Source organism: Camellia sinensis, chromosome 10 (genome assembly GCF_055761805.1).
Source record: "Camellia sinensis isolate YWXY chromosome 10, ASM5576180v1, whole genome shotgun sequence".
Lineage (NCBI taxonomy): Eukaryota > Viridiplantae > Streptophyta > Magnoliopsida > Ericales > Theaceae > Camellia > Camellia sinensis.
The window spans coordinates 151,955,908-151,970,025 of record NC_138970.1 but is presented as its reverse complement, the minus strand read 5'-3'; the positions used below and the strand labels follow the sequence as shown (position 1 = coordinate 151,970,025).

The window sequence follows — 14,118 nt, the reverse complement described above, 5'->3', positions numbered from 1 at the left end:
TTTATTTTGCAGATAGCACCAAGGAAAAGTGCGCAGATACCAGTGTACCACCAAGGAAAAGTGCAGCTTGATTTCATACAGGTTTGTTCTCAATTAATTTGTAATTGTAATTTGTAACATGACTTTAGATTACCTAGTGTTCATGTTGGTAACAGTTGATTGATTCAATGTTTGTAATTTGTAATTTGTAAATTAACTTCTAAATTCTAATTTATCCTTATCTATAATTTCAATGAGGCCTTTGTAGGGCATCATGGTATTACTATTGTAATCAATTTATTTTTTACTGTAACTTGATTTTTTTCTGTCTGATATTTCACAACTATCAAATTGTAAATTGTAGTCAATTGATTCAGTGATATTCAATATATGATTGTAGGTTTGTCAATTGAGTTAACAATGTCTGCCTCTGGTTCTGGAAGAGGGAGGAAGAGGAAAATTGTTGCGGGTAACCGAACGGATCCTGGTTGGGAACATGTAATTGAAATAGATGCTGCAACCAAAAAGGTACAATGCAAGTATTGTAATGTGACTCGATCGGGAGGTATATATAGATTAAAACATCATTTAGCTTGTACTCATCAAAATGTTGAGCCATGTCCTCAAGTCCCAGAAGATGTTAGAGGAAAGTTCATGAGTCTTTTAAGAACTCAAACATTAGAGTCTCAAAATAAAAAGAGAAAGATGTTTGATGTTGGTGATGATTCTGAAGAGGAGGTGGAACTATTAGCATATCATCATCAAAACAAACAAAAACGGGTGGGTGCCATAGATAAATTTGTGATGAAGAAATCTGGACGTCAAAATCAAAAAACTCTCAATCAAATGTTTAAGAAAGAAGAGGGAGATGATGTTTGTCAAACCATAGCTTGTTTTTTTTACACTAGTGCAATTCCTTTTAATTGTGTGAACAACCCTATATTTCCACTCATGGTTAAGAAGATTGGGGATTATGGAAAAGGACTTGTGCCACCATCTTACCATGAAATTAGGGTGACATTTTTTAAAAAAGAAGTGCATGAGACACTACAATTGGTTGATGAGTTTAAGGAACAATGGAAGAAGACCGGATGTACAATTATGTCGGATGGATGGTCAGATAGAAAGAGAAGATCCATATGTAATTTTCTTGTGAATAGCCCTAATGGAACTATTTTCTTGTCATCACTAGATACATCCAACATTTCAAAAACGGGTGAAAAGGTTTTTGAGATGTTAGATGAGGTTGTTGAGAAGGTTGGAGAAGAAAATGTTGTACAAGTTGTAACTGACAATGCTTCTAATTATAAATTGGCGGGACAAATGTTAATGGATAAAAGAAAGGGCTTGTTTTGGACTCCTTGTGCCGCCCATTGCATAGATTTGATGTTAGAAGATTTTGAGAAGGAAATACAAGTTCATCGTGTTACAATTGGTAAAGGAAAAAAGATTGTGGCATACATTTATTCAAGAACCAATCTTATTCATTGGATGAAGGAGTTTACCAAAGACATTGAACTTATAAGGCCTGCGGTAACTCGGTTTGCTACCTCTTACTTGACATTGAGACGTCTTCATGAGCAAAAAGGTGCATTGTTCTCTCTATTTACATCAAACAAGTGGAGGAATAGTAGATTTGCAAAGTCTGAAAAGGGGAAAAAAATTGAAAATATTGTTTTGGACAATCGATATTTTTGGAAGGGTGTTTCTACCTACTTGAAGGCTGCAGTACCTCTCATTAAGGTACTTAGGTTGGTGGATTCAGATGAGCATCCGGCAATGGGATTCATTTATGAAGCAATGGATCGTGCGAAAGAGGAAATTCAAAAGAATTTCAATAATGTCCTAAGATGGTAAACTTTTTATTTAGTGTTGGCTATTTATTTACTCTTTAATACTATTTCCATAAACTATTTATTTATTCATTAATAATATTTATTAAATTGTGTCAGCTATGATCCTGTATGGGCCATCATTGATAGAAGATGGGAAACCCAACTCCATCACCCATTGCATGCTGCAGCATACTTCTTGAACCCTCAGCTTCATTATAGTCCCAATTTTCAAGCTGATGCAGAGATTAAAATTGGGTTGTACAAATGTCTTGAAAAAATGGTCCCTGACACTAATGAGAGGGTGAAGATAGATTTGCAAATTGATGCATTCAAGAATGCAAGAGGACTCTTTGGTATACAAAATGCAATCTTGACTAGAAAAAAGAAATCTCTAGGTTATTTATTTTTACCCTAAGTTGATTTGTAAGTTGTATCTATCAATCTTATGTTATGATTATTTGTTTTGAAGAACTTTAAATTTTGAACTACTTAATTAAAATTTCGATGTAGGGGATTGGTGGGACTCTTTTGGTGATGAATGTCCCGAGTTGAAGAGGTTTGCAATCAGGGTATTAAGTCTAACATGCAGTTCATCGGGGTGTGAGCGCAATTGGAGTGCTTTTGAGATGGTACACTCAAAGCGGAGGAATCGTTTACACCAAAAGAGAATGAATGACTTGGTCTTTGTGATGTACAATTTGAAACTGAGACAAAGGCACAAGAATAGACAATTAATCATGAATCCATTATGTTTGGATGATGTTCCATCAGACGATGAGTGGATAACAGAGAAAGAGAATCCGACTCTTCCAAGAGAAGGAAATTGGTTGCATGTGCTTGATAGGAATGCTTGACATGGATGTCATTCAGAAGATGAAGAGGCAGATGCTCTTGCAAGGGATTTGGAACAAGCATGTAAGTCTAGGTACATGATACATCTTTTAGTTTTAATTAGAAGTTGCAATTTGGATTTAATTTGGATTTTTTTTTTCTTCAACTTAGGCCGTGACCATATTGGAGAAAATGTCGATGAAATTCATGAAGTAAGTAATGATGATGATATGGATGACAACATGAATGCTCCAAGGGATTTTGATGATGACTTTGATGATGCTACTATTGGTGATGATGACATTGAGGAGTTGGGTGACACTGTGGGTGATGATGAAGATGAGGGAGACAATGAGATCGACAATGTTGTTGATTGTGGCAATGATGATTTCGGCGATGAAGATGATGACTTGTTTTAGCCTCTTGTTTATTTATTCTTCTCTTATTTTAGTTTGTTTTGTTAAGGCTATCAATGTTGTGCAAGTGTTTAACTTGAAGACTTGAAGTTGAATTGCTATTTTCTTTTAGTATGTTCTTTTGTTAAGATTTGAGGAAAATGTTTGAATGACAACTTGAATTGCCACCTTTTTTTATTATGTTTTCTTTGTTTAAAAAAATGTGCAAAATGTATATTTGAATTGATTATTGTTAGTGCACAAGTGAGAATGCGAGGATTTGAACCTCGATCTGCTCATAAGTATGAGAGCTCTACCATTTGAGCTACATTCTCAAGTTTTTTTGGGTCATTTTATATGTATTTTGATAGTATTAGTTATACATATGAGAATTATTGCATTTTTTCATCGTTTTAGTAGGATCTTACGATCCCCGATCCGATCCTCCAGACCCCCAAAACGATCCTATGTAGGATCCCGATCTTAACAACCTTGCTCTTTACACAACTGTTATTCACTGGGCTTTAGCTCACTGTTTGTATTTATATGTAGGTGTCCAGGCACCGGACCGATGCTAGGAGCGTCAAGTTAAGCTCCTATTTTGTCAAGCCAACCACCGTGCCTCACTTTGAGGTTCCGAGTCTGTTTAAGCTAAGGCTATTTTGGGGTGTCTCAGTTTCACCCTTTCGTTTATGATCTGTAATAAATGTTTAAGACTTGACTATGCAGTTATAGTTAGGGATTTGGTCCCTGACATAGATGTTTGTGGATATGTCGCATGTATATATGTTTTGTTTATCAACGTGACTTATGCATAAAGTCTTTTTGCATACAGACTGTCACAGCTCATTGGACATCTTTTATTTACTGTTTTGGCTTCCGCCAGCCCCTTTTCACTGTATTACTATCATTACTGTTAAGTAGGCCTTTGGTAATCACGGATTACTGGCCGGTTACGGTGCTAAACCCATAGGGGCGGGTTTGGGTCGTGACACATATGCTCTCGTACCGTCAAATTTGGAGTTATCCGCTTTTGCTCAAGTTCAATCCATAGAGGATGAACTTCACGCTCCTCATCCATTAAAGCATCCATTAAGTCTGAGGCATCTTTGATTTCAAGCTTTTGAAAAATTGTTTCTTTTACTTCATTCCAGTTCAATGGTAAAAGGTCTAATATTGTTTCCATCAATTTTTTTTCACTTATTTTTTTCCTAATTTTTGCATTGCTCGACATAATTTGATTTTTCAATCAGCAAAATTTTCTATTGGTAAACCCTCTTTATGAGGTACAGTTTCAAATTCATTTATGGCATTTTGCATGGCCAAACGATCACTACGGCGCAAATTTAGAGGAGGCCGCATATTTATCTGCATATTGAATTTAACATATAATTACATAATGTTAGTCAATTTTTTAAAAGAATAAACCACATTTATTATTATTTGAGTAAAATTTATAATGATAATTGTAAACATAAAAATTTTTTCTTCAAAAAAAAAAAAATGAAAAAAAAGAAGGGTACTTAATTATAAAATAAAATAATTGTATGAATTAAACATAGTATATGTACAGACAATTAAATTAAATATAAACATGTAAATCTCAAATGCAACATATGTTTTCATGTATGACATTACTTATTTTAAACAATCAATATATGAAGAGAAATAATAAAATAATTGTTTCTAGGAAAATAAAACACATTTGGAACTCCTGAACAAAATTATTGATCAATGCTTGGAGTTGAATTTGTATAGTTTGTATATATGTTTTTAATTTATTTAAGTTATAGATATTTGAGGTCTTTTTTTGTATTAAATTTTTATAGTTTGTATTTGTATATATGTTTTTAATTTATTTAAGTTATAGATATTTGAGGTCTTTTTTTGTATTGAATTTTTATAGCTTGTATATATGTTTTTAATTTATTTAAGTTACAGATATTTGAGCTCTTTTTTCGTAAATAATGTGATAAACATTAGATATTTGTAATTTTTATATTATATATTTTTTATTAATTTATTTAATAATTATAGATTGTTTTTTAAAAAAATAACGTGGATAGACATCGAAAGTGTAAAATGTGGGAGCTGTTTTTTTGTTCTATTTTTTTTTTTTCCTGGAAGTGTCAAAAGAAGTTTGAGCTATTTTTTGTTTTTGTTTTGCTTTGTTTTTTTTTGTAAATAACATGATAAACATTGGATATTTCTTGGGGGGTCCATGAATGCAAACTTTATTGATCTACTTAAATTGATCACCTGGAAGGCATACAATTTTTAACTTCACAAAAGTTCTGATCATTTGAAAGACAAAAATCTCAGACATTTTTATTTTCAGGAATTGATCACATATTTTGGGAAACCGATGCCTAGCCATGACAATGCAAACTTTATTGATCTACTTAAATTGATCAACTTTATTAATCTACTTAAATTGGTCACCTAGAAGGCATACAAATTTTAACTTCACAAAAGTTCTGATCATTTGAAAGACAAAAAGCTCAGACATTTTTATTTTCAGGGATTGATCACATATTTTGGGAAACTAATGCCCAGCCATGACAATGGAATTATCATTACTATTTAACCCAAGCAAATTTAATTAAATCCCACAGTTCTGATTCCACTAAACATTAGATATTTGTGAATGTAGGAGCCGAATAAAGGGCAGAGTCAGAAGCGTATGCTTCGAAGGATGGACATTTGTTCGGCTCTAATCTACACGGTTAGGAGGCTGATTAGAGTTAATAGGCCGAATAACTATGGGGCCGAATAAACAAGCGGTTTGAGAGCAGAAAGTGGACTAGGACCCGAGGCCCTGTAAACGAGTATAAATAGAGGAACAACAGTCAAAGAAAGGTACGTGAGAACTATTAAGCGTAACTTAGAATATAAGTAATCTTGAGGGTAGAGATTGACTTGTCCGTCGGAGTGCTAATTTCGGCACCCCTGATCGGAGTGTTTATTCCTTTTCAGGTGACCAGAAGAGGATCAATAACGTCCCCCAAGATTAGAAGAGTATTTCCAAACCACATCCCCACAATTGGCGCCGTCTATGGGAATACTCAAACACATCCATGGCGGGCGTAACGGAAGACCCTCCGATAGTCACTGATGAAAACACACAGAGAGACGACCTCACTCCAACAAACATGCTTGGACCAGAGACTATCCCTGCAAGACGCGCTTTGAACTTCGCCTCACCCTCGACTCCAGAGCATGAGGCAATGCAGGCGATCATGGAACAAGCAAAGCAAAACGAACAGAGGTTGGAGAACAAGATCGCAGAGAACGAACGTCTCCGTCAGGATTTGGCCTTGGAAGTGGCAAAGTCCAAACAAACTGTATGCCAAGATCCGGAACGAGTAGTGAGGGCAGGTGGTCGACGATCTCGAGCTCGACAACAAGACACTGATAGCGACTCCGACTCATTATCCCCGGAGCGCAAGAAGAAGGGACGATCTGAAACTTCCAGTGTGGTTATGTCCAAAACCCAACACCTTCCGTTCTTCAAGTGGCCATCGAAAATGTTAGGACCTCCCGATACGAGAAGACGGGATAGACGGTGTGAGTATCACAAGGACCATGGCCATGATACTGAGAGTCGTTATGCATTGAAGGATCACCTGGAGGAATTGGTACAAGATGGCCGCCTACAATAGTACGTCCGAAAAAGCAACCCAACCAAAGCAGTAGCCTTAAAACAAGATTCACCTCCGCTCGGCGTGATCTACATGATATACAGCTTGCCAATGTCATCGGCGGTGCATACGATACAGTCGAAGCCCGACCTTCAAAGTTAACTCATTTCGGCTAAACGACCCCATGAAGCTACATGCATTTCTTTTGATGATTCAGATCTGGCCAGAGTGACACTCCCTCACATTGATCCCTTGGTAATTGAGTTATGCGTAAACCAATTCACCATTGAGCGTGTACTTATTGATCCGGGGAGCACATAAGAGGTTATGTATTACAAGACATTCACCAAACTCGGCTTCTCAGAATCAAATCTCTCTCCGACTCCTTATCCATTATTCGGCTTCAACACCAATCCAGAATACCCATTGGGAAAAATCACACTACCAGTCCGCGCCGGCTCCCGAATAGTAGACGTAGAATTCTTGGTCGTCAAGCTGCCATCGCCGTACAATCTCATTATGGGGCGAACTTGGCTGCACACCATGCAAGCCGTGCCGAGTACATATCATCAACTGCTACGCTTCCCGACGGAGCGCGGCATTGAGCAAATCCGTGGCTCCCAGAAATTGGCACAAGCGTGTTATCTCCTTGCTAAAAAAACACCAAAGGAGCTGCAGGTGAATTCTATTGAGGTGCCAGATCGAGAGAGCCTCGACAATGTTGGGCGGCTCCCAAATGAAAAGGCCACGGAAGGCTTAGACCGAGTTGAAATCGATGGCAGCCCAGACAAATTCTTCATGGTCAGCGCATCCCTGAATTAGGCCGACAGACAGCAGCTAATCTCTTTCCTGCTCAGCAATATCGATATCTTTGCGTGGACTCCGTATGAGATGCCGGGTATAGATCCATCCATTTCACAGCACCATTTGAATGTTGATCCTAGGTGCAAACCGATCATTCAGAAAAGCCAGCAGTCAGCCGCAAAGCACACTACCGCTGTCGTTGAGGAGGTTGACAGGCTGCTTGAAGTCGGGGCAATCAGGGGAAGTGACCTACCCTACATGGCTCTCTAATACAGTGGTGGTGAGGAAGAAAAATGGGACTTGGCGAGTTTGCGTCGATTTCACGGATCTGAACAAAGCCTGCCCCAAGGATTGTTTTCCCTTACCTAGAATTGACCAACTTGTAGATGCGACGGCACGCCATCAGCGTATGAGCTTCCTCGATGCTTACAGAGGCTACCATCAGATCGCCATGCATCCTGAGGACCAAGAAAAAACTGCATTCCTCACCCCAAGAGGAACATACTGCTATAAAGTTATGCCTTTTGGGCTGAAGAATGTGTAATGACCCGGACCTCCGATTAATGCTCATTCATGATTAATTATGCTTAATAGTAATTTAGGAAGGATTTGGAATTTATTTGCATGTGTATTGCATTATTTATATGTTTTTATCTGTTTGTGATAAAATGATCTGTTCATGTCTTTGACTTTAAATTGCGAATTGAAAGCCTTATCGGCATCCGAATCAGGAACTGACTTGATTTATGTCCTAGTTAGGATTTATGAAATTTTATGGTAGGTTTAATTAAAATTCGGTTCGGAGCGATTAAATTAGATTAAATAACGTTAAATTACATTAGTTCAATTATTTACGACATTGCCATTAGTGGGCCACTTAGGTACCATTGCTTGGAACTCAATTGCATACACTTCATAACATTTCCCTCAGCCATTTTTGTGATAAAAAACGTAGGAAAGAGTGAGAGAAGAGAAAACTTACCTTCCATTGAGATTTGGCTTAGAGACTTGAAGAATTGGTAGAAGATTTGCAAAATTGAGCTTCCTCACCTATAATTCAAGACTTAAGGTAGGAGACTCATCCTCTCACTTATGTATTTGAGTTGTTCTAGCATGGTCCATGGTGATATTAGTGATAGAAGTCTTGTTGTGGCTTAAAATGTTGAATTTGGAGCTAAATCATGCATGCATGTGCATATCTTGAAGTTTAAAGTTGTTTTCATAGAAATTCTTGCATGCATGTCCACATTTTTGTTATAGTCTATGAACTCACCATGTTTTGAAGTTAAATCTTGCATTTGATCTTGTTTTAGAACTTTGGAGCTTCAAGGAACCCATGCATGTGTTGAATTTGCATTGTTCTTCATGTTCTTGAAGTTTATTTGAAAATTGTGTTTAATTGAACTACCTTTGGGCTTTGATTTCTCAAATTGATCTTTGGAACATGTCATATTATGAGTTTACAAGTGTTTTCCAGAAAATTAGCCCAAAAGGATCGAATTTGATGCATTGTAGTTGAGTTTTGAGCTTGAGGTTCGAATCGGGAAATTCCAGATTTTGGACTCATGCTCGAGCGGGGAACTCCACGCTCGAGCAGGTATAATGATGTTCGAGCAGGAATTTTGTGTATCCAGTACTTTGCCTGTGTTTACAGTCTGCTCGATCGGGGTAATGCACGCTCGAGCGAGGACTTGTGTCTCACGCTCGAGCGGGTATCGAGCGCCCATCGAGCGTGAATTTCTTGCATCCAGTACTTTTACTGTAGCTTGCAGTCCGCTCGAGCGAAGTAATCCACGCTCGAGCAGATTCCTTTTGTCTGCATGTCCGCTCGAGCGGACATGTTTTAAAGCACATCTTTGCATCCTCATCCATCCTAGGCATTCCTAGGCCATGTTTTAGACTCTTTAATGAGGATAAGAGATTAGAAACACACTAAGAGCCAACAAAATAAGTTTTGTACAATTAGAACGTGTGTTTCAAGTGTGTATTTGTTATGTGTCATATAGGTCACGTGCCACATCCTGTCTGATCGATTTGCTCTGTCTGTCTGTCTCTAAGCCCACTATGAGTAATAACTCTGTAAAGTTATGTTCAATTTTAGTGTTTTCTGACTGGTATTGTATGATCTGTTTTCTGAAATGCTATCTTACGAATTATGAATGAATGTCCAATCTTCTAAAAAGTATTTGTGGCACCCTTAGTTCACGTGGCCCTTGCCTGGGGGTAACAATACCGCGGCCAATCTGCATGTGGCCCTCGCCCGGGGGTAACAATACCGCGGCCAATCTTCACGTGGCCCTTGCCTAGGGGTAACAATACCATGGCTACTTGCGCGCAAGTTATGGACCTTTGTGGTCGTTGGTACCAACTATGTATGTGGGTCTCTGGACCAATCTATTCTGATAGCTAATGGGTGTACCACGTATGATCTTTTACAAAATCTGAATATGCAAATGTATATGAATCTGTTTTTGTTTTGAAGTCTGATTATGCTCTGAATTAAATACTGGATTCTAACTTGTGATGGACATCATTCATATAACCCCTTTACTCTGTTATTATTCACTGGGCTTTCGCTCACAGTTTATATTATGTATGTAGGTGAGCCGGCACATGACCAGGGCCAGAGTTGACGGCCCTCTGTACCATTTTGTTAGCCAACCCTTGTGCCTCCCGAGGAGGTTCCGATTGAAGTTTAATGCCAAGGCTGTTTTTGTATTTCATGCTAGTCTTTGTGTAAGCACTGTACAGTCAGATCTTGGGAAGTTCACTTCTGTAAATATTTTGTAAATACGGTGTATCTGGACTGGCATGTTTATATATATATAAGCAAGTTTTGAAATGTTCTGTCCCATGTACGTTATCACAGCTCATTGGACCTTATCTATTTTGTATTATTGCTTTCGCAGCCCCTTATTATTTGTTAATCTATTCAGAGGCCTTTGGTAATCCGCGGATTACTGGCCGGTTACGGTGCTACACCCATAGAGGCGGGTTTGGGTTGTGACAGAATGCAGGGGCAACTTACCAAAGATTGGTCACGGTTATGTTTAAGGAGCAACTCGGCCGTGTAGACGTCCCCGAACGCCCCGGGAGGATGAGTCCCGTTCTGTTCATATTGGGTTCACTACAATTCAGGACTCTCAAATTGTCACGGTTCTTAATCTGAACCAAAGAGTCCAAATCCGGCAAATCGTTTTGGAAAACAGATTTTTAGAAAAGAAGTGCCAAACATGGACTGCTTTGCCAGATACAGAGTCGTCACCTAAATATTTTATTTTGGAAAATTTAGGAAACCCTGACTCGGTGCCAAAGGCCACGTGTCCGTCATCACCAAAGTTGCCTCGGCTCGGGAACTTGGGTACGATTGGGAAAGGTCAGCTATGAGCACCCCCTTTCGCCCGATCAAAGATCGGCCTCTACTAACCATGATAGCTTGTTTTGAAAGCATTATGTGTTCCTATTCCGGTTATTAACCTAGAATTACTATGTGATGCGCATAGCAAAACAAGTATAGACTAAATTGCCTAAGTCGGAACAAAGCATCACATTTCCGTTTGTTTGGAAAATGGTTTGAATTTTGCTACTCGCGAGTAGGCTAAAATACGGATTTCGATGAATTATCCTAATTCAAGCAATCCAACCTTCACCCACAGGCACTCATTCAGTAATATCACATAAGCACATAGCCACATGGTAAGCATGCTGTCATGTTAACATTTACACTTATGCGAGATGCTAAAGCATAAATACTTACATCGTACTCCATGCCAAAACAATGAACTTGTTAGTAATCATGCATGATCCTAGTTCATGTTAAAGTGGCTAATGCATCACATACAAAAATGTCATTAGAATGCGCTCGGCTAATCTAAGGATGACATGTGAAATACGAGAAATCGATGCGTGTATTCAAGTTTGGAATTGAAATACTATGCGGTTAACATGATGGACCGAGCCTGGTGTATGCAAAACGAATGAATGGATGCAAACATACTATCATACTGTATGCTAATTGAAACATGCCCTAGACTAACCAACAAAAGCTAGTAAATAAAAAGGAAGAAAGACATGGGGTTGGGAGACATACACACACTCACGCACACTTATTACACAATTGCCCTCACTCGGAGGGTCTGAATAAATATTACACAACCAAATTAATTATTATAGAATTCCTAACTAATTAACAAATTAAATGCAGAAGAAAGGTGGCCGCAGCCCTGCCTCGGAATGTGTGAATGATGCATGCTTGACTCGTCTCGCCCGGAAACTCGCTGCCATAGCACTGCTGCCTCTGTTTTCACTGCCTTGCTCCTCTGAAAATTCTAAAAGTCTCTAGACCCCTTTTAGATCATCCTCTGAGTGCTCTGGGATGTCATCGGCTAGAATTAAAGTTCACCGGCCATGGTAATGGGATTATCGGCCAACTTTTGTACCACCGGCCAGCCACTGATGGTCGGTCGGCACTGTAGGTGGCCGGCCGTCCATTGCTTCCTGCAGAATCCTGCAGTTGACAGCAGCAGAGGGCAAGCAGTGTATGGCATGGAATTTTCAAGCAAATGTGAGCATGGCCACACTTTCTATCATGCAATGGACTCAAGGGAGCATGGCCCTCTACCCTCGGGCCATCAACTACGCAATTCAAGGCATGATGGCCTAAGAAGCCAAGTTAGCAACTTAACGTAGATGCATGCAACAAACAAATGAGTGCTAACACCCTATCATGTTGAGATCAAGGGTATTGGCGACCGAGGGTTGAGACGTGTTTCGTCACTTCGGGTACGAACACACCTCTCCCCTCATGCTTGGTTTGACACCCCAAACTAAGCGATGCAATGCATGTATACCATATACAATGCAAATTGATGCAACTCATGCAAGGCTACACTAATGCAATATGAACACGTCAAGCATACAACAAGACTATATAATGTAATTAAGCTAAGTAACGTGCAAACATGTGAACATGATACAATGTAAGCACGCAACCAATGCAATGCAACATGTCAAACATGCAAAGTGTGCAAGGATGGGCTCATACTGAAATGAGAAGGCCTCAGCCCATCCTAAAACAGTGGCCAAAAGAGTCAAAAAAAAGGCACAACTTATGCATGCAAGCATACACACACCAAGGCCTATCACCCAAGCATGAAAGGGGATAACTCTAAGCATACTTAAGGGCAATATGTTTGGACATTAAACACTCATGTTAAACTCTGAGAAGTATGCAAAAGATGACACCAAGATATGCTAGGGAATGGATGCAAAATAGAAGGTATTCAAGGCCACAAAAGAGAGCATTGCTCAACACCTACCCCAAGCAAATATGGTATGAGCTAAGCAACCCAAAATAGAGTTTTTATGCATCAAAATATGCCCCCAAACCCATTGATATGGTAGCCCAAATGACTTAAACAAAGAGGCATGCGCACAAGCCCAAACATGGAGCATAAGACCACAACTCTTCAAGGCATTAAAAGGGTAACAAATGCAAGCATGTAGGCATAAAACATGAACTGAAATGGCATGACAAATGATTCCAAATCACTGAAATAGACCAAATGAGGCATGCTAGCAACTCACACACCCGAAGCCAACAAGTTAGAATACAAAGAGGCTATATAAAGCATGGCTCCAAAGACTCAAGATAGACCTTAAGCATGTTAGAACATGACCAAAAACTTCACAAAGCTAAGCCAAAGCATGCAAACATGATGGTCCAAAGTCAAGATGTATTTCTAGGCAAAATGGAGGAATACAAGGCAAGTGTATCATGCATGCAAGAGGTCAACAAATCGACATGGGACAGAGGTAAAACATGCTAAATAAACACCAAATAATCTCTGAAATGAAGCCAAACAAAGTTAGGCATACATGCTACCCTTATGAGCCAAAAATGCAAACAAAAGAGAGACAAAGGGAGAGGGGTGTCCCTCCCCTATGCAAGACCTCAAACCCTCTTCATCACCACTGAAAGTCCACTGGATTTCAGTGGTGAGAAGGCCAAAGCACAATAGTATTCAAAGCTTAACAAAGAGAGCACAAAAAGAGCCAAACAAGGCCAAAGAGGGGGAGGTCGACCCCAAACAACAAAACAACCTTAATGAAGTATCTTAAGCATGCAAATACAAGACTTTTTTTAGTTATACACAAAGTCTAAATCAGTAAGAAAGATAGGTCAAAAGCTAATGAAAGATTGGGGAATCTAAAGCAAAAGTGTTACCATTGAAGAACACCTCAAGAACAGCAAGTCCAGCCACCTTCTTCTGATCAAAACCAGCTCAAAACCTCAAGAATAAACCCTCAAGACCTCCCAAGTTGAAGTATGGTGTAATGGTGTGTCTTAGTGCAAAACTAAGAAGAAAACACACCTTTAGGCTCTCAAACCCACACAAATGAGGAGAGAGAGGGAGATATAGAGAGAGAAAGTGTATATCAGATATATATATATATATATATATGTATTTTTCTCTGGTTTTTGCTCAACCTCCCAAAGGAGAGGGTTGGGGCTCTTATATAGACAATGCAAAGACTAAGCTTCCAAGGGAAGCTATTCAAAAAGGGTTAAGTCTTCCTAAAGAAGCCAAGGCAAAGGGGCCAAGCTTCCTTAAGAAGCTGGGACAGGTGTCC

The 14,118-nt window shown here is 39.0% G+C and overlaps 1 protein-coding gene across 2 annotated transcripts; it reads left to right on the top strand.

Annotated features, from left to right (window-relative positions):
- The first annotated feature begins 383 nt into the window (after positions 1-383).
- Positions 384-3,105, top strand: LOC114315514 (uncharacterized). Of its 2 annotated transcripts, XM_082892612.1 has the most exons (4): positions 384-1,832; positions 1,932-2,209; positions 2,325-2,729; positions 2,817-3,105. In XM_082892612.1, the coding sequence occupies exons 1-3, from the start codon at positions 400-402 to the stop codon at positions 2,666-2,668; spliced, it is 2,055 nt and encodes a 684-aa protein (XP_082748738.1). In that variant the 5' UTR covers positions 384-399; the 3' UTR covers positions 2,669-2,729; positions 2,817-3,105. The 2 variants fall into 2 exon arrangements, with proteins under 2 accessions (XP_082748738.1, XP_082748739.1); XM_082892613.1 differs by lacking the exon at positions 2,817-3,105 and having other exon boundaries at positions 1,932-2,237; positions 2,325-2,460.
- The last annotated feature ends 11,013 nt before the right edge of the window (positions 3,106-14,118 follow it).

Excerpts from the sequence above, each read along its gene's own strand:
- LOC114315514 (XM_082892612.1), top strand. The coding sequence starts at position 400 with ATGTCTGCCTCTGGTTCTGGAAGAGGGAGGAAGAGGAAAATTGTTGCG. Across the intron at positions 1,833-1,931 it reads TTCAATAATGTCCTAAGATG|CTATGATCCTGTATGGGCCA; the intron begins GTAAACTTTTTA and ends AAATTGTGTCAG. Across the intron at positions 2,210-2,324 it reads TAGAAAAAAGAAATCTCTAG|GGGATTGGTGGGACTCTTTT; the intron begins GTTATTTATTTT and ends ATTTCGATGTAG.